Source organism: Hippocampus bargibanti, linkage group LG04 (assembly GCF_051943395.1).
Source record: "Hippocampus bargibanti isolate YZ-2025 linkage group LG04, ASM5194339v1, whole genome shotgun sequence".
In the NCBI taxonomy this organism is placed as follows: Eukaryota; Metazoa; Chordata; class Actinopteri; order Syngnathiformes; family Syngnathidae; genus Hippocampus; species Hippocampus bargibanti.
In genome coordinates, this window is record NC_142737.1 from 15,101,501 (window position 1) to 15,127,132 (window position 25,632).

General features: G+C 42.2%; 1 protein-coding gene across 1 annotated transcript in view; it reads left to right on the forward strand.

Annotated features, from left to right (window-relative positions):
• Positions 1 to 19,558, forward strand: part of setbp1 (SET binding protein 1) — a 53,962-nt gene extending 34,404 nt beyond the window's left edge. The window contains exons 3-7 of the mRNA XM_088994269.1: positions 1,892 to 2,313; positions 4,110 to 6,047; positions 6,138 to 6,342; positions 6,447 to 7,488; positions 15,729 to 19,558. Coding sequence (XP_088850395.1) covers positions 1,892 to 2,313; positions 4,110 to 6,047; positions 6,138 to 6,342; positions 6,447 to 7,488; positions 15,729 to 16,219 — 4,098 coding nt within the window. The 3' untranslated portion in view covers positions 16,220 to 19,558. The remainder of the gene's footprint in view (positions 1 to 1,891; positions 2,314 to 4,109; positions 6,048 to 6,137; positions 6,343 to 6,446; positions 7,489 to 15,728) is intronic.
• The last annotated feature ends 6,074 nt before the right edge of the window (positions 19,559 to 25,632 follow it).

The window sequence follows — 25,632 nt, forward strand, 5'->3', positions numbered from 1 at the left end:
CGCACGTTTACGTGTTTCTAATGGATAGAGCAAAGGAAACAGTAAAAGCGTTGACGGTGTGCGCATCTATCACGCGCGTGCGCTCGTGTGCCAATGTGTACATGCTGAGAGGCTCGCCTGTGGTTAGGTTACATCTCCCTGCAGAGCAGCAGAGCGGTGTTTGGTTGCGTCATACTGAGTCTGTTAATAACAGGCTAAACCACAAAGGCCATCCGCTGCTCCATTTCTCATCTTCCAGCAGACACTGATTATGCGGCCATGACACGTTAAGCAGTCTATTGTTGTATCACATCGCATGTCAAGCCTTTTCTTGCGCAATTTTAAGTGTCTGACAGTAAACTTGCTGTGGATTTAAAGTGGGTTGAAACCTCTAGGGCTGAGCATCTTCTCTTTCAAGATGGTGGTTGGCCTCTGATTTGTTGTCATTTCAAAACATTTTCCCCGTTGAAAGGAACCCGCTCCAGGGTCAACTCTTGCAAAAGCAATGTGTGTGACTTTGTAACAAGTGTACAAAGTCAATTATTGTTACTATTGAGACTGCTGGTAGAAACTGGGGAGGAAAGAGTTCATGGCATGGATCGTTATGACATTTGAAATGATTGGATTGGATTTGCCTTTATTAGTCTCACAGTGGAGAAATTTACATTTCACAGCAGCAAAGTGATGAAAGGAATGAAAGTAGAAAAAAGAAATTCATAAAATTCAAAGATTCAAAGAGATTCATATTACTCTTTGAATCAGTGCTGCAATTTTATTTCAAATAATGTGCCTTGCTGTCTGCCCATTTCCAGGTTACATAAGCATGGAAATGAGTGATGTGACACGTTATTTTCCGACCCCTTAAGGGCATACTTTTCGAAAAGGCAACAAGCGTGGAATCTTTGTAATGTTTATGGTGTTTTGGAAACATTTGATGTATTTTATCAGCTCGTTGCTGTGGTTTCATGTCAAAACATATTTTGACGGAGTGGCACAGAAACCAATACAAAGAAATGATTGAAAACAAAAACAACTCATTAATACACTGATTGTATGTCATAATTAATAGGAACCCTGTGTATATTTTTCTCTTCAGCAAGCCGGCATGTCTCATCATGTGGTTCATAGCGTAGTGTGTTGTAAGATTTTCCCCCCTCTTGTGGGGTATAGCACATAGAGCCCATAAACACAATCACCAACTTGGGGTTTAAAGCGCAGCACTCTGGAGAGTTTAGACTGCATTTGGATCAGTACCAAATTGCACTCTATTACAGATACCTTTCACATTTGCCGTTCGGATTTCTCTATAATTCCTCGTATAATCAAGGAAAATGACACCAATGCCCTATCTTGCGAAATAAATGAACAGGAGCCCAAGTTTGAACAAATAACCATGAAAACAGGACGCCCTCGGTGGAGGTAGTAATGAGACGCATAAAGTAACAATAAGTGTTACGACTGCGCATACTTCAAGTGAAAGGGCAGTCAAGGACACAGCTGAGTTCCACGACTGTGTTTTATACACTGTGTGCTGTCGGACCCCATCCAACACCCCCCCTGCTCCCACCCCAGCTTTCGCAGCATGCAACATCCTTGCCACAGGAATTTAAGTGCTCTGTAAACAAGCCTTTTGTTTGGTCTGTTCATACACACAAGCTGTATTAAATGCCTCGGTCAGCCGGCCTTGCAGTGAAAAGAAAAATCTCAGCACACATATGCCGAGAAAATATGTTGTTAAAATATATGAACTTTATCTTTCTATGGAGCCTAATCTTACGAAGCCAGGAAATTGTTTGATTTAAAATGTCACTTACCTTTCTCATATATTTTCTTTTCCCCTCTCCTCTCCATTTTGTGCTGTTGGGATGATGAATGCTGCAACCATTAATTGTTTGTTTTCCGTCTCCCACAGACATACGAGCGCCAGTTCAGAATGCCAGAGCAGAAAGAAGGAGGCCTATTGCAACTACTGGGAGATCCCTCACCACCTAAACACCAGCCTCGTAATTGTCTTCTTCCTGCGCCTACTCTCTCCCCTGTACAACCGTTGCAGCACACCCCCACGCAACAATTCCAGCATGTTCAGCAACACCAAGTCAGTCCGGAGTGGATCACCTTTAGAGCACCTTCGGTTTGTCCAGCCAATCCCACAGATTCCGAGCAATCCGTAGAATTAATGGGAGCCAGTAAGAGTGCAAATTCTCTCATGGATTCAAATACACCTTTCCAACGAACTGCAACTCACAGCCACTCACCTCAGAGATGTTTGACTCCAGACCTTCAGTTGCCAGTTGTTACAGATGCCAGTATTCTCAACCTTACATCTCTCAGCAGGTATTTGCCTTTACACTGATTCTCATGACAAATACAACCCCCTCAAATATAGAAACTGCAACGTTTCAACAAAGTTTGACTAGTGAAGAATATTAACCTTAAGACAAAATTTCCCCCAAAATAAATGAATGCAAAACTGATCATCACAGCGGTCTGTAGAGGCAATGCAAATCCACTCCAAGATAACCGATAGGCAAGCAGCACAGGGGTGACATTAAGCCAGTCTGATTAGACTGATTACATTAAGCATCATTCACACATTATTGCCTTTTAATCTTCCAGCTGAATGCCTTATTGTTGCATTCTCAGGGTTGAGAGAAGTCATTCTGAAAGAGGAGCATATTTTATATTCATTTGTTTTATTTATTGCACTTTAGTGTGAATACTGTAATGAAAATAACACATTTATTTTAATCACCAATGACTGACTTTATTTTCATTTTTAGGTCATCAACACTTCTCTTAAATTACACTGTTACAAGAAACAGTATGTGATGGAGTGGCATCAGAACCACGGTGTCAATCTTACCGACGAGATCAACACATTAGAGCAGGCCTGGTTTAATTAAAAATAATAAGCGGTAGGAACTGAACTGTGTCAGGTTGTCAGCTCAACTATGCAGATTTATTTTTGCTGAATAAACTGCCTTTTAAAAATAGTCCGACAGCATATGAAATCATTTGACAGCATATATGGGACACTATCTGTACCGCTAGCTACTATCCACTATCCCAGGGGTGCCCGACTCCAGTCCTTAAGATCCCGTATCCCGCCTTTTTTAGGCATGTCACTCCTCCAACAGAAAGAATTCAAATGATCAGCTCATCAGCAAGCTCTGTAAAGCTTGATCATTAATCCTAATCATTTTAACCAAGTGAACCCTGACTTGCATCCTGCATTCAAGTCAAGTCCATTTTATTGTCAAATATGCTCTTTGTGCAACATACAGCACAGATTAAATTTATGTCCTCTCATTCATAGTGCGAACACAGCTAAAAGCTAAAATTAAGGGCAACAGAACGGAACTGCAGAAATATATATATATATATATATATATATATATATATATATATATATATAGATAGATAGATACAGTAAAGTCTCGTTATAGCGATATCGGATATATCGATAGTCCCGGTTGTATCGATACTATTTCTATGCACGCACGGAGAAAATTACATGCAAACAGGGTCGGATATATCGATAGTCCCGGTTATATCGATATTTTTTCGGACTCCCTTGAATATCGATATAACGAGACTTTACTGTATATAGAGAGATAGATAGATAGGTGCGTGTGTGTGTGTGTGTGTGTGTGTGTGTATGTATATACACAAATAAAACAATAAAGAGCAAAATAAGTTTCTTTTAAAGTTGGTTGTCTCACCGCGTGTCACCGTCATGCATAGTATGCATTCAACTGTTGCCGTGGCTAGCTTGACACCCATGGAAATCTCTGTGCAAACCAAAAAAACAGCTACTCGAGGCAAACAAAAATAACATTTTTGTTTTGTCATTGATGTGTTTGAAACAGGTCTCATGGCCCTTTTAGTTTGACTAAGTATGTTAAAATCCACTGAGACACAAAAGAGCTTTACGCTCAATGATTGACTCACACTCTTCAAAAATAATGAGAACATGGCTAATGAAATGTCATTTTGTTTGCATAACTGTGGATGATGTCTTGATGTCATACTAATGCCATTTTGTACCATAATCCGATTCATTCTGATACATTCAACAATATTTGTACAGAAGCTATTCTCATCTGAATTGTTCTGTGTTCTTTATTCAGGGGGAAAGGTTTGCAGGAAGTTAATGAGCAGCTCTTTGGGAACATCAAGAGGAAGTATGGCAGGAAGGACTCCCAGAAAATGCTCTCTAATCCTCTCAGTGCTGACACGCTGTGGGGAAGACAGTCTGAAAAAGAAACAGGAAGCCCATCTCATTCAGACAGGCAACGCTACAGACAAGAAGAGACGACTGAGCAGTTTAATGAAGAAAGAGAGCAAAGGAAGAAGGATGAAAGAGAGCGAACAATTACTGGTAGGAGAGGGGATGATGAGGATAGAGGAATGCCCATGCTGACAGAGGAAGGGAAAGGAAGAAAGAGGCGGAGAAAGCCTTCTTTGGATGAGTCATTTTCTGTTGAGGAGCAATCTCTACAACGACAGGACTCGACCACCACAGAGAAGTTCCATCATAAGCCTTCTGAACCCAAAATAGCTCACAAATCAGAGATTAACAAAAATGATTCCAGGCTCACGAGTCAGGGTGAGATCAGTGGAGAGAAGATGGAAAAAACTGAAATCCCGGACAAAAGAGAAAAGGGAGAAAGGGTAGACAGGGCAGAAAAAGAAGATTCACTTCGGAGTGGGACAGATCCAGAATCACTTTTTAGTATGAACAGAATGAAAAAGAACCCAGTGGGTCGTCCCAAGTACTGTATTGATGTGCATAAACACAGAGATCCTGCCCTACACATCAACAAACCACCAAGCTTCTCTACAAGTCCCAGACTCCCCAGTCCAAACCCAAGCCTAAGCCCGAAGGGAAGAATGAGTCCAAGCATAAGCCCGAAACCTTGGCCCAACTTTAGCCCCAGCCACAGACCGAGGGCAGCCCTGAGTCCGAGTCCCAGCCACAGCACCATCTCTACAGTCAGCTCCAGATCAAGCAAAACCCAAGACAGATGGTCATACCTGAAAGCAAAGAGCCACCACAGCATCACTTCACCCCAGAGAGACAGCTGCAGCAGCCCGTCAATGATATTTGATCCACCCTCAGCCTTCCCTATAACTCCTTCGAGTCCACTTTATACAAATACCGACAGCTTGACCGTCCACATGCCCGTCAAAAGAAAACGAGGACGCCCCAAGAAACAACCCCTTCTAACTGTAGAAACCATCCACGAGGGGACATCCACTTCACCGCCAAGCCCCCTAGCACAAGAGTCCTCTGCTGGGCTAAACCGCAGGAGGAAGACTAACCTACCAAATACAACAATTAACCCAACGTTAGTACAAATGGTGTCACTAACTACCAGTTCCAAATCCAGCAGTCTGAAAGTAAAGCGTGGCAGAAACAATTCAAAGCCATTAAATAACTTAAAGCTTGGCAAGATGCAAAGCATCCTGAATGAAATCCTGTCAAGCTCCAGTAAGAACAGCGCCCTCAAGTCTCCTTCCACACCTGTTAACTCTGCTATGAATGCCATGGCATCAACCATTGAGGCTCGGCTGGGAAAACAAATCAACGTCAGCAAGAGAGGCACCATCTACATCGGTAAAAAGAGAGGCCGTAAACCCAGAGCTGAAGCGCAAGGCGGTAACCTTGCCAAAAATGTAAAGGACAAACACACCATGTCTGTAGCCACTTCTAGTCTCTACGAGATTCCGGTTGTGAACGCCACCACTTCCTCTCCCAGCTCCAGTGCCCCACCAATGAGAACCAGCCACTCTGATGCCACAATGCCTAGTCTGCAGCCCATCTCAGCTATACCCCCCAAACCTTTAGTCAGAGGATTTCTCTCTGGGGGATGGAAACTGTCACCTCCACGTCTTCTAGCGAATTCACCCTCCCAGCTTTCAGAAGGCGCATCCGTGAAGGAGGTCACCTTGTCTCCCATAAGTGAGTCCCACAGTGAAGAAACTATTCCGAGTGACAGTGGGATCGGCACAGACAACAACAGTACGTCGGATCAAACCGAGAAAGGCACCGCCTCTCGGCGCAGGTGCGGTAGTCTTTTGTATGTTGCTCCGGATTTGAAAATATAGTTGTTGTTAAATGTATTGTATAAATATGTATAAATATATTGTGGCAGGTATTCTTTTGATTTGTGCGGGTTTGAGGCAGCGGAGGCAGCTGCCGTAGAAGCATCCGCTAGAGGAAACAAAGCTCGAAGTGAAAGACAAGCTGCTATGGACAACTTCCTTTCTCAGCATGAGAAGAAACAAAAACATAATCGACGTAAGAGGAAGTGTCTTCAGAGCCGGGATCACCTTCACTTTCTGTCTGAACTCGAGGAGGTTGGCTACATATATGATTATTTTGACATGACGTGTACCGTTTCATAATGTGATGTGCAATCAAATGTGTCTTTTTCTAATCCTGTCCAAATCCCCACCACTAGGTTGTGTCAAAGCTGCAGCAGCTACGTGTGTCTCACAGAAGATACACCTGCTTCCCTCAGAATCCCTATCCCTCCATTTTCCGCCTCAACTTTCATCATTACTACCCGGTTACTTATGACACCTACCCCCGCGACTCCAGTTCGTATATCCGTAGGAGTGCTGATTTAAAGGCCAAAAGGAGACGGGGTCGTCCAGCCAAAGCCAGTGAGCCAATGGCCTCGAAAATACCTTTTGTTCAAGGATATGGCTATCCACTGGCAGGGGGAAATTACTATGCAGCACCGTATGCTATGCCTTACACACCCCACCTAAGCCTAGGCTATTTCCCCCCTGCACCTCCGTTCTACCTGCCTCACCATCCCCTTGGTCATGTTCCGCCATCACCGTTTATGAGACCCGCTGTCCCCCCTCCCAAGGCTTTCCACTCCAGTGGACACTCAAAGCTCCAGCTCGGTGGGGTCAAGCATCTCGGCATCACTGGCCAACTTCAGGGCCCCTCTGCAAGAGGAGATGGCTTGGGATCCATCGGCGGTAGTAGTGCAAGTGGTCTCGGGGGTGTTCGCCTCCATAAGAGGAAGCATAAGCACAAACATAAGCACAAGGATGAACCCTTACTTTCTCCACTAGACCGGCAAGAGTTGGGCGGCCTTTTCAGTGGAGCCAAGGCCAGTTCAAATCGCAACCTCCTTAGTGACTCATCAAAGCATCAGGAGAAGAGGACAGATGGTAGAGGCCCAAACATGGGATCCACTTTAGGGATGTTTGAGTCGGAAAAGCTGTCCTCGCATTCTCTTTCCGATGGGCACTTCCACTTACGTCAGCCTGGACCGCCAATGAACAGCTTCATGAGCAGCTACAGTAGCCAATCACAGCAACCAGAATCACCTTCCTTCCTCTTCTTGGGGTCACAGGAGAATGAGTGTGGTTCAAGGAGTAGGAAGACGAGACCTGCTGTGTTTGGAGATCAAGGGCTGATGTCACTGCAAACTGCCAGGCAGGAGCCAGTACAAATGAATGATTGCTCCAGTCCACCTCTCTCTGGTAAGAACCACTTACTGTGCATTAAGATACCGATAATGGGAACACGAGCACTTACTTACACTACACGCTATGTACTTATCACTTATACTTCACAGCTAAATCTGTAGGCAGCTTCAAGTGCTTTTTTTTGTGGGGAGGGGGAGGTCAATAGATGTTCATTCAAGCCCAAGCATACCCTGACTAGCTTATAAATTTGTTGTTGCACACAACTCCCAAAAAAACAAGCTGGAAATGACAAAAACGGCTTATTGGGAACTGCTAAGAGATATTACTGTAATTAAAATGTTTTTTTACATTTTGATGAAAGTTCAACGTCTCAAATTATTCATAGCTTTTATCCAAACAGCCAGATATACCTTTTACTGTTAATTGAGCCGAAAGCTCAGTTAACAGCATCCTATAGAACAGCGCATCTCATTGCAAATCCTCAAACTCAAGGGGGAAATTAATACATTCTGATTTTAATGTTAAATTAAATAGACAAAATATGGAGTGTTTGATCACTAATTATATTTGAACATGAGCTTGTTGGTGTCTTATGTAAGTATGATTAGTGTCATTGCAGGAAGATAATTCATTCATACAATGAATACAAGTTAACTCAGTTAAGTTAAAACAGACAATCAATTATTTGGGATTTAACTGTACTGCAAATCACATATATAAAAGGTTTGTTTTTATCAGCCTAGATGTGAATTAACTCATTCCTTGCCAGAGAAAAATGTGTCCACTCCAGTGCCAGGGTTTTTGTCATTGTCACTTGAAATCCAAGACCCGCAGAATTTTGAGTTTTAGGACTACATAAACATTTAGTACAGCATTAGAAAACTGATGCTGATGCTGGAACAAAGCGCGAACATGGAAAGAAGGGAAATGCTTCCCCCTTGTGGAAAGGAAAAAACACGTCCACAGGCCATGGCCAGCACTTTATCGGCACCCAAGAATGAAAAAAATAAAACCCAAACAAATTCAGGAATGGCGCTCTGTCATATTTTCAATTCCCAAATAAATTTCTGAATGGCATTGAATGAGTTAAAAAGGATGATGACATTGTTGCTTTCTTTGGTAGTGAAATTGAAATTGCATGATGGGCCATGAATACAAGTTCAAAACTGCTTCTTAAAGGCATGTGCAACCTGTCAAGACTTTCAATTCTAGTCAATGGGGATCACGTGTGCCAATATAATTGGTGTCTAATGTATTATTCTGTTTTTAGGGATTACAATATCTTGATTCCCCTTTGTGGTAATTTAATAAAAATAACCAATCTTTAGAGTTGACCCTAATTGTAAATGAATATTGATGCATCAAACGTACAAACCTAATCGGATTTCAAAACCTTTAAAGTCATGTGGATTTTGTTTTACAATCTGAATTCTGCTGCTTGTGAGCACATCTGGCTTGGGATCGACAGAACGTAATGCATGGATGGAGACAACTATAATTCACCAATCTCTTCTACTCCCCCTCTACTCCCCCTCCCTTCCTCCGCTCCTGCCAATGCCTTTGCCAGAGATATATTATTCACACAGTGTGATTTATTTTCTACAGACACGCCATAAAAAGCCCTTGCCTGTGTTAAAAGAGCTGGCTGGTAGCCAGGGGTTTAATGACTGGGGCCTAGTCCAGTGGCGGGGAGGAGAAGGCAAGGGCTCAGTTAAAATACACCCCCCACCCCTCTACCACCCCCAGGGTATCCAGGACGGATGACTCATATATATATATATTTATATCTATATACACTACTCTCCCCAAACCAGCACATCTCCTTATCCATGTTTCCCTTCCAGTTTATGTCTCCTTTTACACCATTTCCCCCTTTATTTTCCTTGGATGGTTTGGAATCCACACCTCCATATGCAGGCTTTTCCCCTCCACCCCCACCCCTCACTTCCCTCTTTTTTTCCAGGTCTCCCCTTCCCCCCTTGCTCCCCCATTACCCTCTCCTTTTCCTATTCCCTCTGCCCCTCCTCTAGCATGACTTACTGCTTCACTTCACAGCTTTAGTCCAATTAAAATACAGGCACATGTGCACGTATGTACCAGAACACACACACACACACACACACACACACACGAAGGAGGTCACCTTGTCTCCCATAAGTGAGTCCCACAGTGAAGAAACTATTCCGAGTGACAGTGGGATCGGCACAGACAACAACAGTACGTCGGATCAAACCGAGAAAGGCACCGCCTCTCGGCGCAGGTGCGGTAGTCTTTTGTATGTTGCTCCGGATTTGAAAATATAGTTGTTGTTAAATGTATTGTATAAATATGTATAAATATATTGTGGCAGGTATTCTTTTGATTTGTGCGGGTTTGAGGCAGCGGAGGCAGCTGCCGTAGAAGCATCCGCTAGAGGAAACAAAGCTCGAAGTGAAAGACAAGCTGCTATGGACAACTTCCTTTCTCAGCATGAGAAGAAACAAAAACATAATCGACGTAAGAGGAAGTGTCTTCAGAGCCGGGATCACCTTCACTTTCTGTCTGAACTCGAGGAGGTTGGCTACATATATGATTATTTTGACATGACGTGTACCGTTTCATAATGTGATGTGCAATCAAATGTGTCTTTTTCTAATCCTGTCCAAATCCCCACCACTAGGTTGTGTCAAAGCTGCAGCAGCTACGTGTGTCTCACAGAAGATACACCTGCTTCCCTCAGAATCCCTATCCCTCCATTTTCCGCCTCAACTTTCATCATTACTACCCGGTTACTTATGACACCTACCCCCGCGACTCCAGTTCGTATATCCGTAGGAGTGCTGATTTAAAGGCCAAAAGGAGACGGGGTCGTCCAGCCAAAGCCAGTGAGCCAATGGCCTCGAAAATACCTTTTGTTCAAGGATATGGCTATCCACTGGCAGGGGGAAATTACTATGCAGCACCGTATGCTATGCCTTACACACCCCACCTAAGCCTAGGCTATTTCCCCCCTGCACCTCCGTTCTACCTGCCTCACCATCCCCTTGGTCATGTTCCGCCATCACCGTTTATGAGACCCGCTGTCCCCCCTCCCAAGGCTTTCCACTCCAGTGGACACTCAAAGCTCCAGCTCGGTGGGGTCAAGCATCTCGGCATCACTGGCCAACTTCAGGGCCCCTCTGCAAGAGGAGATGGCTTGGGATCCATCGGCGGTAGTAGTGCAAGTGGTCTCGGGGGTGTTCGCCTCCATAAGAGGAAGCATAAGCACAAACATAAGCACAAGGATGAACCCTTACTTTCTCCACTAGACCGGCAAGAGTTGGGCGGCCTTTTCAGTGGAGCCAAGGCCAGTTCAAATCGCAACCTCCTTAGTGACTCATCAAAGCATCAGGAGAAGAGGACAGATGGTAGAGGCCCAAACATGGGATCCACTTTAGGGATGTTTGAGTCGGAAAAGCTGTCCTCGCATTCTCTTTCCGATGGGCACTTCCACTTACGTCAGCCTGGACCGCCAATGAACAGCTTCATGAGCAGCTACAGTAGCCAATCACAGCAACCAGAATCACCTTCCTTCCTCTTCTTGGGGTCACAGGAGAATGAGTGTGGTTCAAGGAGTAGGAAGACGAGACCTGCTGTGTTTGGAGATCAAGGGCTGATGTCACTGCAAACTGCCAGGCAGGAGCCAGTACAAATGAATGATTGCTCCAGTCCACCTCTCTCTGGTAAGAACCACTTACTGTGCATTAAGATACCGATAATGGGAACACGAGCACTTACTTACACTACACGCTATGTACTTATCACTTATACTTCACAGCTAAATCTGTAGGCAGCTTCAAGTGCTTTTTTTGTGGGGAGGGGGAGGTCAATAGATGTTCATTCAAGCCCAAGCATACCCTGACTAGCTTATAAATTTGTTGTTGCACACAACTCCCAAAAAAAACAAGCTGGAAATGACAAAAACGGCTTATTGGGAACTGCTAAGAGATATTACTGTAATTAAAATGTTTTTTTACATTTTGATGAAAGTTCAACGTCTCAAATTATTCATAGCTTTTATCCAAACAGCCAGATATACCTTTTACTGTTAATTGAGCCGAAAGCTCAGTTAACAGCATCCTATAGAACAGCGCATCTCATTGCAAATCCTCAAACTCAAGAGGGAAATTAATACATTCTGATTTTAATGTTAAATTAAATAGACAAAATATGGAGTGTTTGATCACTAATTATATTTGAACATGAGCTTGTTGGTGTCTTATGTAAGTATGATTAGTGTCATTGCAGGAAGATAATTCACTCATACAATGAATACAAGTTAACTCAGTTAAGTTAAAACAGACAATCAATTATTTGGGATTTAACTGTACTGCAAATCACATATATAAAAGGTTTGTTTTTATCAGCCTAGATGTGAATTAACTCATTCCTTGCCAGAGAAAAATGTGTCCACTCCAGTGCCAGGGTTTTTGTCATTGTCACTTGAAATCCAAGACCCGCAGAATATTGAGTTTTAGGACTACATAAACATTTAGGACAGCATTAGAAAACTGATGCTGATGCTGGAACAAAGCGCGAACATGGAAAGAAGGGAAATGCTTCCCCCTTGTGGAAAGGAAAAAACACGTCCACAGGCCATGGCCAGCACTTTATCGGCACCCAAGAATGAAAAAAATAAAACCCAAACAAATTCAGGAATGGCGCTCTGTCATATTTTCAATTCCCAAATAAATTTCTGAATGGCATTGAATGAGTTAAAAAGGATGATGACATTGTTGCTTTCTTTGGTAGTGAAATTGAAATTGCATGATGGGCCATGAATACAAGTTCAAAACTGCTTCTTAAAGGCATGTGCAACCTGTCAAGACTTTCAATTCTAGTCAATGGGGATCACGTGTGCCAATATAATTGGTGTCTAATGTATTATTCTGTTTTTAGGGATTACAATATCTTGATTCCCCTTTGTGGTAATTTAATAAAAATAACCAATCTTTAGAGTTGACCCTAATTGTAAATGAATATTGATGCATCAAACGTACAAACCTAATCGGATTTCAAAACCTTTAAAGTCATGTGGATTTTGTTTTACAATCTGAATTCTGCTGCTTGTGAGCACATCTGGCTTGGGATCGACAGAACGTAATGCATGGATGGAGACAACTATAATTCACCAATCTCTTCTACTCCCCCTCTACTCCCCCTCCCTTCCTCCGCTCCTGCCAATGCCTTTGCCAGAGATATATTATTCACACAGTGTGATTTATTTTCTACAGACACGCCATAAAAAGCCCTTGCCTGTGTTAAAAGAGCTGGCTGGTAGCCAGGGGTTTAATGACTGGGGCCTAGTCCAGTGGCGGGGAGGAGAAGGCAAGGGCTCAGTTAAAATACACCCCCCACCCCTCTACCACCCCCAGGGTATCCAGGACGGATGACTCATATATATATATATATATATATATATACACTACTCTCCCCAAACCAGCACATCTCCTTATCCATGTTTCCCTTCCAGTTTATGTCTCCTTTTACACCATTTCCCCCTTTATTTTCCTTGGATGGTTTGGAATCCACACCTCCATATGCAGGCTTTTCCCCTCCACCCCCACCCCTCACTTCCCTCTTTTTTTCCAGGTCTCCCCTTCCCCCCTTGCTCCCCCATTACCCTCTCCTTTTCCTATTCCCTCTGCCCCTCCTCTAGCATGACTTACTGCTTCACTTCACAGCTTTAGTCCAATTAAAATACAGGCACATGTGCACGTATGTACCAGACACACACACACACACACACACACACACACACACACACACACACACACACACACACACACGCACACACACATATGCAAGCTCAGAGGCTCACGTTAAAAATCACTGGGGTATTTTTCCACATTAGCTACATTGTGTCTACTGTATTGGGCTTTATTCTTATTTTCAGAGCACATCTCACTGACGGTTCTCAGAGAGAGAGAGTACTTGCTTTAACACTAGATTCATGAGGACAATTTCCTATAAGCTCCCCCCTATTCATGATGCCAAAAAAGATCTAAAAAAAAACAGTCGGCAAAGATCAAACTTGCTCTGTGTGTGTAGCAACGGCTTCCTATTGCGCAGAGAAGCTGGTCGTCAGCACTATATGGACCCGAGCACTGCTCAAGGTCATCCGTTTTATGTCCCGTGTATGCAGCTCATAAATTTCATCTACTTTGTGTGCATGCGTGTGCGTGTGTATGAGAGCCAGAGCTCAGTTGGGCTGATAACATGTACAGCTCATAAACTCTTGATACTTATTGCTTTCCGCATTAGACTAATTTCATTGTCTGCCCTGAATTCTCAAGTAACAGTAGAATGTGATGTTGCTCTGAGATGTAAATGGGAGGTGATCAGGCCTCACATTATGTCTCCTCCAAGTCACTTCCTTAGTAATTGCCTTTGAATAAAATTCAGGATTCCCAGTCTGATGTACAGATACCTCATGCACCGACTATGGTATACATCCGTACCTGGATTTTAGGTTGGAAGATTTGGTGTCAAAGTGGCGTACAAAAGTTTTTGAGCCACCACCACTGCTCTTGTTTTATAACTTTTTTTTTCCCACAGCCATTATTTTGATGTTGTAATGGCCCGTGGATTCCCTTCCCCCTATTTTTTTTTTCAAGCATACAATATACTATTTGCCCTAAAAAGGATGGGAACAGGAAAAAAATATTTTTTTAGCAAAAATCCAATATCTAAAAAAATATTGTAGGGTGAAGGTGTAGCATGTGAGCGTAACTAAGACTGCAATCTAGTGGCGGTTGGTGATTGTACAACTTAGAACTGCAGTCAACACCTGGATATTTGCTATTCGGCTATTGCAACTATTGCTATTGCTACTATTTTGAGGGGGGCTGGGGGCGTCAGAGGGTTCATTTTTCTGGGATTGTTTTCCTCATTTTTTTGTTTCATAGATATATTGAAAAAATGCAAACGGTTGACAAGCGTGGAAAAAAACAACGTACTTAGTATCCCTTGTATAATCGATAGTTTCTTCAGCCGTCATCATCGATGGATCACTCCTCTACAACTTAGAGCATACACAGACGTCCCTTGTACAATATTATATTGCTAGCATATACTGTCACGTTTCGGTTTGCGACCAACAGGCGGCACTCTCTGGCCCCGTCTGCAGCTGCACAGGTGAACGTTGTTTTAATCAGTGGTAGTTAAAAGGACTCCTGGCACGACCGTTCCGTATCGGGTCAGTGTTTGTTTTCACCCTGTCAGGTTTGTTTCATCTTATCAAGTTTTATTCATGGTTTTGTTTGCTACTTTGGACCTTTTTGTTATGATGACTTTGTTGTTTATGATTCTGTTCCAGCTGTCGTTATTTAATATACTTGTCCAATACACAGAGTTCCTCCCTACTGCCTGTTTTTTGGTGTCCACCACCAGCACCACCATCTTGCAAATCACGACAATACTGTTGTGTACCAACATCAACACAACAACACCCCAAAAGGAGATTGAATCACTACTTAAATACACTAAAAATGTCCCAAAATTTATTTGTTTTCACTGATTAAAATGGTAGCTGTCCAAGTCAGTCGGCACCTGGGCCGTAAGCGCAGAATAACTCGCAAAATCAAAAAATGGTGGCCTTCGAAGGAATTGGAGTCAATGGTTAAAAATAGAGAACAGCATTTTATCTGCACACTGCTTGGGGAGTGCTGGCTGATTGCGCTTTTCCTTCATGTTGGTGGCGGTGGTTCATTTGGAATCTTGGAATCAATTCCCAGATGGAGGGGGAGGGTGGAAAAGAAAAATGACAGAGATGGACCATGCTCAGAAAGAGGTTACTGAAATCAAGAAGGAAATTAGAAATTGCAGCGTTAATTATACTGTGTGTGCGTGTGTGTGTGTGTGTGTGTGTGTGTTGTGTGTGTGTGCGTGTGCGTGTTTGTATGTGTGTGTTTCGATGGCTTTTGGCAGTCTTAGCTCCAGATGCACAAGGTTGTGATTGTGTGGAAACATATGAAATGCTCCAAGGAGACATTTCTGTGGGTTTCCTCCTCTCTGCTCCCAAGCAGACAATTACAGGATAGGATATGCGCTCTGGGCTCAGCTGGGCTTTCAAAGGCTCGCCTGAATATGTCAAAATTAGCAGGAAGCTCTTCAAGTCGAAGGAAAAAAAAAGAAAGAAGACATTCCCTCCATGAACAAAATTGGCATCATGTCTTTCTTGTCCATGGAGAGGATGTTCATTTTAATTAGAAGTAAAACTCTTTCTGAATGCTGTGCTTCTCTTTATTCACCTTACTCCCTTTTGGCTTTCGCAGGTGCTCCCGGTAAACGACGGTATAAGCGCAGAGAGGTCGAGCAGATCCAGAAGGAGGTGCGAAGGATGAATTCTTTGAACTTCGAACATGTTCAGAAGATCCTCCGTGCCAAGCGCCTCCAGCGGCAAGCCAAAACGGGAAACAACATCATCAAGAGACGACCCGGACGGCCCCGCAAACAACCGCCGGGTGATGAATCGGGTCCGAACCGGGCCGGCGGTCGCGGGTTGGACGTGTTAGCCAGTAAAGGAGTGGATGGAAGGACTCCGGGGATGCCTGTTTTGGAAAGGTGTGATGAGCCAGCGGGTAGACAAAGCCTCAGGCCCACTTTGACCTCAGATCCTCTGGAGTTTTCCAATCACGATTCCATTTCTGCAACCATCGAAAAGGTGGTTCATCGAGCCCGGACTCTCCCTCCGCCCACCAAAGGGGGCAAACGGCGTGGCAGGGGCAACAGCAGGGACAATTTATGGGCCCCGTCCAATCAATAGACCCGCCGGAGAGAGAAACGCTGTCAATGAGAAGAAACGTTGAAAGGAGCCAGCTCCGTTTCATCCTTATCAGATCCAGTGCCATTATTCCGGGAACTCTGCGGTTGCACCTTGATTCAAGAGAATGAGACAGGTCAGAACAATGGCGCTGCCCGCCCTCAGTTCATTAGACCTGCATTTAATCTGCTTTCATTTGATCCTGAATCTGATGCTCATACAGATGTGTGGTATCAACGGCAGTGTAGGATATGATGGGACTCTCAAATGTTTCTGATACAGTTGTGCGTATGGTACTAGATGAGACTGTATCAGAATGTGGCGTGAGCCAAATATTTACCAGCAAGGGGGTGGGAGGGGAGGGTCTTTACGGTCATATTTGTTTCCTATAAAACTGCAGCTCTGTTTTTTTCTGCCTTTCTGTGGAAGCTTGTCAAAAAGAACACGGCAGTGATGAAGTATGTCACATCGGTGTTTGTTTCCGTACCTTCTTAAAATGGAGTTTATTGTTCCATCCCCGCAGTATACGCCCATATCTTTTTTTCTCCTCCCAAAGCGGAGGTTTATCACCAATACAGGAGAGGTCGAAACCTACTCCGGACACTGACTTCAAGGCAATATGGTGGACGAGACTGTCCTAGACTGTACATAGACAAAACATCCATTTTCGCTTGCCTTGTACAACAGGAAACCAGCTCACAGACACGTACTGAAATTCAGTATATCCGATATAAATGCTGTACTATAGACAATGAAGGTTGCGTATCGTTTCTATAACCAAAACACAAACATGGATGCGACACAAGACACGTTTGTTTTTAGATCAAAACTACATGTATTCAGTCATAATTGTGTTTATATCTTGGCAAGGGGGGAGAGATATTGTATACAGTGGACATATCCAGTGTGTTTGTGTTGTTGTTTTTTTTTTGTTGTTGTTGTTGTAACGCTTGAAAGTTGGTTTAATGCACTATGGAAAAGAAAAAAGAAAAAAAAACAAGAGAAAAGCTGTACCATTGCATCAATCAAATGCAGCACTTAAATGCTTGTTCCAGCCTTATGCTTTTTGGCCGTGGTGTGGATATCCATTCCAGAGAGCATGCATTACTTTTAATCAATTTGTATATGCAGGCTGCGCAGCCAAAAGCGTCAAACCGAAGCCCGGCTTTGGATTGAGAAGGAGAGGGCTGACTCCAATATAGTGTTCTAAAAAAGCTTAACCCACTCCTTATAGTTTCATTTAAAAAAAAGAAAATGACAAAAAAGTAAAAAATAAATAAAATACACAGAAAAAATACATATTTTTGGGACAGAAAATCAAAAATTCAGTATTTTACGAACCAAAGTCTCAGTATTAATTGTTTTATTTAACTGAATTCAAATCAGCATCTTTATTGTGTTGGAACCAGTGTAAATCACCCCGTGGTGCACTCTAGATTGTAGCCAGGATTGTGTTAATGTCAGTGTGTACTATGTCCTTTTATCAATCTCTTCACCTGTGTTTATTCCGTATATAATAAGAAATATTACTCAGTGTTCTATTTCATGAGATTCTGTTTTTTAGTTTTTGTTTGTTTTTTTTTGGGACAGGGTGGGATTCTCAGTTGCAGCAGCTCAACTTGTGCCTTATGATTTCTGTTGTTCTCTACTAATAAATGGCATTTAACCTGAGAAATAGCAAAGCGACATCCAACATTCAAACCTAAAATAGTTCTGATTGTGCCAAGAGTATCACGTATGTATGTTACACATCTGGACTGCAACACAAATTATCCAAAAAAGGGGCGACCGGTTAAAAAAAGGTGTATTCTCTGAACAGTTTGTCACTCTACCTGATGGCATTCAAATTGTGGAGTTCAAATTTCACATGGACTTTTGTTTTTTAACAGTGTGTAATGATTCACAAATATTTTCTAATGTTATTAGCATAATTTACAGACAATAGATAAAGATGCTGTAAAGTGGATCTCACATCTGGGTGGTTCATCGTAAGTCACAAACAGCTGCATAATTAACCATGATGGTTGTCAACTTGTCATGTACGCATATCCTCGTTAGCTATGCACTTGCCCGTGCCTGACAATGGCTGAATACTGAATTTCATCAAAGAGATCCCGGTGTTCCAATAATGATCTCATATGACTAATATTGTGGCAAACACCAGAACTCTTTTTCTAACAGGTTGTGCAGAAAGTTTAATGTATAGTGCGACTGAAACTTACAAGTCAAGCCTTAAAGGACAACCGACATCACTTTTTTGTTTCCTGACATCAGAAAAACGTTTTATAGCATCTAAAATACCCAAAACACGCAGTATGATATTTTTAGTCAGATGCAAAACACAAATAAAAATGACTTAAAGTGTCCAAAATCTGCAAAAAAATGAGCTGCAAATAGGGCATTTTTAGAAAGTCCCGCCCCCAGTTCGTGACCTCACGCCAGGACGTCTTGCATTGCTCGAGAATCAAAATAATGGCTTCAGACTCGGAGAATATGCTTTCTTGTTACACATCCAGTTATGAATATGATTCAAATAATTCTGAAGAGGAAAGCATACATGTTTGCAATCGATTAAAGCATTTATTCCGTGCCATTTTGAGGCAATAGCGGGGGGAAATGTAGCACCAAAAAAGAGGCAGAAAATTGTGACAAAGCTCCGTGTAAGGAATTAATCAGCTGTTTCTACAGGCTGATTAATTCCTTACACAGAGCTTTGTCGCCCTCTTCTGCCTCTTTTTGGTGCAACACAAAGTTTTCAGACCAAACAAGTACAGCAAAATGCATTGACGTGATGAAAGGACTGCTACAATGTGACAACCGGATACACAACTTGTCCGGTGGCGTTGGTTGTCCTGTACAGGACAACCGACGCCACCGGACAAGTTGTGTCCATAATTTGTCAAATCACTTCAAATAACTTCTACTGAGCGTATTTTACAAAGATTCCACGGCATATAGCTATATTTTATGTTTTAAGACTCGCGCTGAATATTCAGGAAGTCTTGCTTTCGAGTTGATGACGATTCCTGACGTGACGTCACGTCAGGAATCCCTGACTCCCCCCCTGACCGAGAAAGCGACACGCAATGCATTTTGGGTACTTTGTTTGGTCTGAAAACTTAGTGTTGATCCGTGTTGATGGCAAAATTAGGAGGAAAACACAAATAACGCAATGGTGAATCGTGAAGACTACCATTCCCAGCAGACAAATCAGCCCGTTTCCAACGGAGCTTGGGCGCCATCTTGTGCATTTTTCTGGGATGCTACATTGGAGTCTTGGCGGCTCGAATTGATACAGAATGACTACTTTGATCGATTGCAAACATGTATGCTTTCCTCTTCAGAACTGCTTTCATTTGATCCTGAATCTGATGCTCATACAGATGTGTGGTATCAACGGCAGTGTAGGATATGATGGGACTCTCAAATGTTTCTGATACAGTTGTGCGTATGGTACTAGATGAGACTGTATCAGAATGTGGCGTGAGCCAAATATTTACCAGCAAGGGGGTGGGAGGGGAGGGTCTTTACGGTCATATTTGTTTCCTATAAAACTGCAGCTCTGTTTTTTTCTGCCTTTCTGTGGAAGCTTGTCAAAAAGAACACGGCAGTGATGAAGTATGTCACATCGGTGTTTGTTTCCGTACCTTCTTAAAATGGAGTTTATTGTTCCATCCCCGCAGTATACGCCCATATCTTTTTTTCTCCTCCCAAAGCGGAGGTTTATCACCAATACAGGAGAGGTCGAAACCTACTCCGGACACTGACTTCAAGGCAATATGGTGGACGAGACTGTCCTAGACTGTACATAGACAAAACATCCATTTTCGCTTGCCTTGTACAACAGGAAACCAGCTCACAGACACGTACTGAAATTCAGTATATCCGATATAAATGCTGTACTATAGACAATGAAGGTTGCGTATCGTTTCTATAACCAAAACACAAACATGGATGCGACACAAGACACGTTTGTTTTTAGATCAAAACTACATGTATTCAGTCATAATTGTGTTTATATCTTGGCAAGGGGGGAGAGATATTGTATACAGTGGACATATCCAGTGTGTTTGTGTTGTTGTTTTTTTTTTTTTTTTTGTTGTTGTTGTTGTTGTAACGCTTGAAAGTTGGTTTAATGCACTATGGAAAAGAAAAAAGAAAAAAAAACAAGAGAAAAGCTGTACCATTGCATCAATCAAATGCAGCACTTAAATGCTTGTTCCAGCCTTATGCTTTTTGGCCGTGGTGTGGATATCCATTCCAGAGAGCATGCATTACTTTTAATCAATTTGTATATGCAGGCTGCGCAGCCAAAAGCGTCAAACCGAAGCCCGGCTTTGGATTGAGAAGGAGAGGGCTGACTCCAATATAGTGTTCTAAAAAAGCTTAATCCACTCCTTATAGTTTCATTTAAAAAAAAGAAAATGACAAAAAAGTAAAAAATAAATAAAATACACAGAAAAAATACATATTTTTGGGACAGAAAATCAAAAATTCAGTATTTTACGAACCAAAGTCTCAGTATTAATTGTTTTATTTAACTGAATTCAAATCAGCATCTTTATTGTGTTGGAACCAGTGTAAATCACCCCGTGGTGCACTCTAGTTTGTAGCCAGGATTGTGTTAATGTCAGTGTGTACTATGTCCTTTTATCAATCTCTTCACCTGTGTTTATTCCGTATATAATAAGAAATATTACTCAGTGTTCTATTTCATGAGATTTAGTTTTTTTTTTTGTTTGTTTTTTTGGGACAGGGTGGGATTCTCAGTTGCAGCAGCTCAACTTGTGCCTTATGATTTCTGTTGTTCTCTACTAATAAATGGCATTTAACCTGAGAAATAGCAAAGCGACATCCAACATTCAAACCTAAAATAGTTCTGATTGTGCCAAGAGTATCACGTATGTATGTTACACATCTGTACTGCAACACAAATTATCCAAAAAAGGGGCGACCGGTTAAAAAAAGGTGTATTCTCTGAACAGTTTGTCACTCTACCTGATGGCATTCAAATTGTGGAGTTCAAATTTCACATGGACTTTTGTTTTTTAACAGTGTGTAATGATTCACAAATATTTTCTAATGTTATTAGCATAATTTACAGACAACAGATAAAGATGCTGTAAAGTGGATCTCACATCTGGGTGGCTCATCGTAAGTCACAAACAGCTGCATAATTAACCGTGATGGTTGTCAACTTGTCATGTACGCATATCCTCGTTAGCTATGCACTTGCCCGTGCCTGACAATGGCTGAATACTGAATTTCATCAAAGAGATCCCGGTGTTCCAATAATGATCTCATATGACTAATATTGTGGCAAACACCAGAACTCTTTTTCTAACAGGTTGTGCAGAAAGTGACTATCGTTTAATGTATAGTGCGACTGAAACTTACAAGTCAAGCCTTAAAGGACAACCGACATCACTTTTTTGTTTCCTGACATCAGAAAAACGTTTTATAGCATCTAAAATACCCAAAACACGCAGTATGATATTTTTAGTCAGATGCAAAACACAAATAAAAATGACTTAAAGTGTCCAAAATCTGCAAAAAAATGAGCTGCAAATAGGGCATTTTTAGAAAGTCCCGCCCCCAGTTCGTGACCTCACGCCAGGACGTCTTGCATTGCTCGAGAATCAAAATAATGGCTTCAGACTCGGAGAATATGCTTTCTTGTTACACATCCAGTTATGAATATGATTCAAATAATTCTGAAGAGGAAAGCATACATGTTTGCAATCGATTAAAGCATTTATTCCGTGCCATTTTGAGGCAATAGCGGGGGGAAATGTAGCACCAAAAAAGAGGCAGAAAATTGTGACAAAGCTCTGTGTAAGGAATTAATCAGCTGTTTCTACAGGCTGATTAATTCCTTACACAGAGCTTTGTCGCCCTCTTCTGCCTCTTTTTGGTGCAACACAAAGTTTTCAGACCAAACAAGTACAGCAAAATGCATTGACGTGATGAAAGGACTGCTACAATGTGACAACCGGATACACAACTTGTCCGGTGGCGTTGGTTGTCCTGTAAAGGACAACCGACGCCACCGGACAAGTTGTGTCCATAATTTGTCAAATCACTTCAAATAACTTCTACTGAGCGTATTTTACAAAGATTCCACGGCATATAGCTATATTTTATGTTTTAAAACTCGCGCTGAATATTCAGGAAGTCTTGCTTTCGAGTTGATGACGATTCCTGACGTGACGTCACGTCAGGAACCCCCCTGACCGAGAAAGCGACACGCAATGCATTTTGGGTACTTTGTTTGGTCTGAAAACTTAGTGTTGATCCGTGTTGATGGCAAAATTAGGAGGAAAACACAAATAACGCAATGGTGAATCGTGAAGACTACCATTCCCAGCAGACAAATCAGCCCGTTTCCAACGGAGCTTGGGCGCCATCTTGTGCATTTTTCTGGGATGCTACATTGGAGTCTTGGCGGCTCGAATTGATACAGAATGACTACTTTGATCGATTGCAAACATGTATGCTTTCCTCTTCAGAACTATTTGAATCATAGTCATAACTGGATGAGTAACAAGAAAGCTTCTTCTCCGAATCTGAAGCCATTGTTTTGATTCTAGAGCAAGGCAAGACGTCCTGGCGTGACGTCACGAACAAGGGTGCGGGACCTTCTGAAGCTCACCATCTCCAAGCTCATTTTGAAGTAGTTTTGGGACACTTTGACTCATTTTGATTGGTGTTTTGCATTTGACTAAAAATATCAGCCTGCGTGTTTTGGGTATTTAAGATGCTATCAGTTAGGAAACAAAAAAATGGTGTCGGTTGTCCTTCAACTGCGGGTGAAACTACAGTTTTCTTTTCTTTTTTTCATTTACAGGGTATGAAATTCGGCTACCAACCATCAATAAATCAATTGATTTTAAAGTATACTTTTGGAAACATTTTTTTCCATGCCGCAGTTGGAATGCCGGTGTTTCAAAGAGAAGAATGATTGTTATGCGGCGAGACAGCAAGCAGGTGGAAAGAATGATAAAAGTTCACTCAGCCAGATCCAGGAAGGATATTTAGAGTTTTCTTTATCTGAAGTCACAATGGATGTCGGTTTTCGTCAGACCACAGGTAACACTGCTCTCCAGGCTGTCCTTTCTCCCTCTTCTTCCTCCCGAAGTGACTTCCTCAGTCTGGTTTTAAAGGCGGTTCACCTGAGCTTCTGGCCAATCAGGTCCCAGCGGCAGTTGGCCATTCCCAGGTGGTTGCAATCACCTTCTCAGAGACAATTAGTGGTCGCCCGACTCTACTGTTTTGGATGGGGAGAAACGTGCACCTTTCTCCCATCCAAAATCCAGAACACACGAAATTATTTAACATTTCTTTTGATGCTGCCATGTCCGAGGTTTGAGTGGATTTAACTCAATGTCCCTTTGCTGACAGCTGTCGAGTTCATTTTTAGACCACAATCAAAATCATCAGCGCTTTTGCAGCGTGCATCCCCAGTCGTACATTCCGTTTTGCCTCAGTCACGTCGCATCATGATTAAACATAAATCAAATGTTCACAACCAAGGAACTCTTAACTCATTCACTGTGCAAAAATGTCCACACTTCAGTGCCGGGGTTTTTGTCATTGTCTCTTGAATTCCAGGACCCACAGAATATTGAGTTTTAGGAGTACATAAACATCCAGTACAGTGTTAGAAATCTTAGAAAACTCTCTTCTTCCATAAAAAAAGTTAATTCCTAAATTATATGGGTCTGGAGTTATATAAGCTTGCAATGAGGGCAGCTGTACAAAAAAACAATTGGTTTAGATAGCGCTTTAACAACATTTGAAGCTAGAACAAAGCACTAACATTGAAAGAAGAGGAATACTGCACCCTTGTGGAAAAGAAAAAAACATTGCCAGAGCCCATGGCTGGCGCTTTATCGGCACCCAAGCATGAAAAAACAAAACCTGAACAAATTCGGGAATGGCGCCCTACGTCATATGTTCAATTCCCGAATAAATGTATGAATGTGGCTGTATATATATTATAGCTGGATACTGTCATCAAGCAGCGGTCTGTATTCAGAATGTTCCAAGGCCAAACACACTTTGAGGGTAAAAAAAACACCATCCTTGCTGATTTTGGTCAGGGTCCTATACATCGGTCAGTGTTGCACTTGGAACAATGGTAGTGATCCAAACTTGCGTTCTCATAGCGTTTCGAAGAAGCCCTCACTTTTCCACCTTAGCCCTTTCATGGAGCCTGCAACCCGATAACATGATAAGCTATCTGCTGAAGAAACCGCTCTCCATGAACGGGTTAAACTACACAATAACAACAATTTGGCCCAAAGCCTACTGGTGCACTGTCATAGGTCTCAGGGCACGATTCGTATCCGACTGGCCTGCAACCTCCCAGAAGACACTCATCCCAATTTCTGTGTGCTTGACCTTTCCCTGTTTGAAAAGACACACCTTACGTGCAGTGTGTTACGGATTGTCCACTGTGGGATGGCAGAAGTTTGTTGCTCGTGGATGTTGTCTGTCTTGTCTATTATCTGCTACCAGCCGATGCTCCGGTGCCTTCAAACACTGACAAGTATTGTCCTAAACCTGAGCTTTCACGTAGATTGGCACGGGTCACCATGATGACGAGGGTTCACCGGATGGTATGTTAACCAATGGCTCTGATTTCTACATTGCGGGCAATTCAGCCCGTTCATGCCAGTAATCGATTAGCGGTTTAGCTAATTAGGGGATACGCACTTCCCTTCAAATTTGATCATCCTGTGAGACAGAGCCTCGTATGTGGTGACCCTCGCAGGTGCGCAGTAAGTCACATTTGTAAGGCAATGTGGCAAGCGGATGAAACAGTGGGAAAAGCATTCGATGTACATCTTTAGAGCATAAAGTGAGGACATATTTTAGTTTGTATACGCAGTGAATTTGAACCTTTTTATAGAATGGCTTTTCTTTCTTCGCATGCTCAACTCGATTGTATGCATAAGTATTTTAGACGAGCCGAAAGTCGAATTTGGAGCAACACTTGTACATTGTTTTTCTTTTTGTAATGATTTTTTTTAATTCATGAAGCATTTTTGTACATTGTATGAATATAAAAACAAACAAACTTGCAAATATTTGACATATAGAGTAAATACTAGATGCGCATGCATATGCATATATTCTTCAACGTATGTATGTGTACGTCTACACATATATTTTGTATTTGCATTTGCTAGCATACAGATATATGTCTTAAAGCACATATATACATGCAATATATATGTATATCCATGTCTGCCGGCATGCTTTTGGCCATGTTTATCGTTCATAATCTTGTAGGTATTTTGTTTTGTTTTAACTTTGTTTTTTTTCCTGAGAAAGAAAAGCTCATTCTTTTTGCTATCCTTCTGTTGGCTGGCTGCATTGAGCACTTATTAAGAAGAACTACAGTTGAAGTT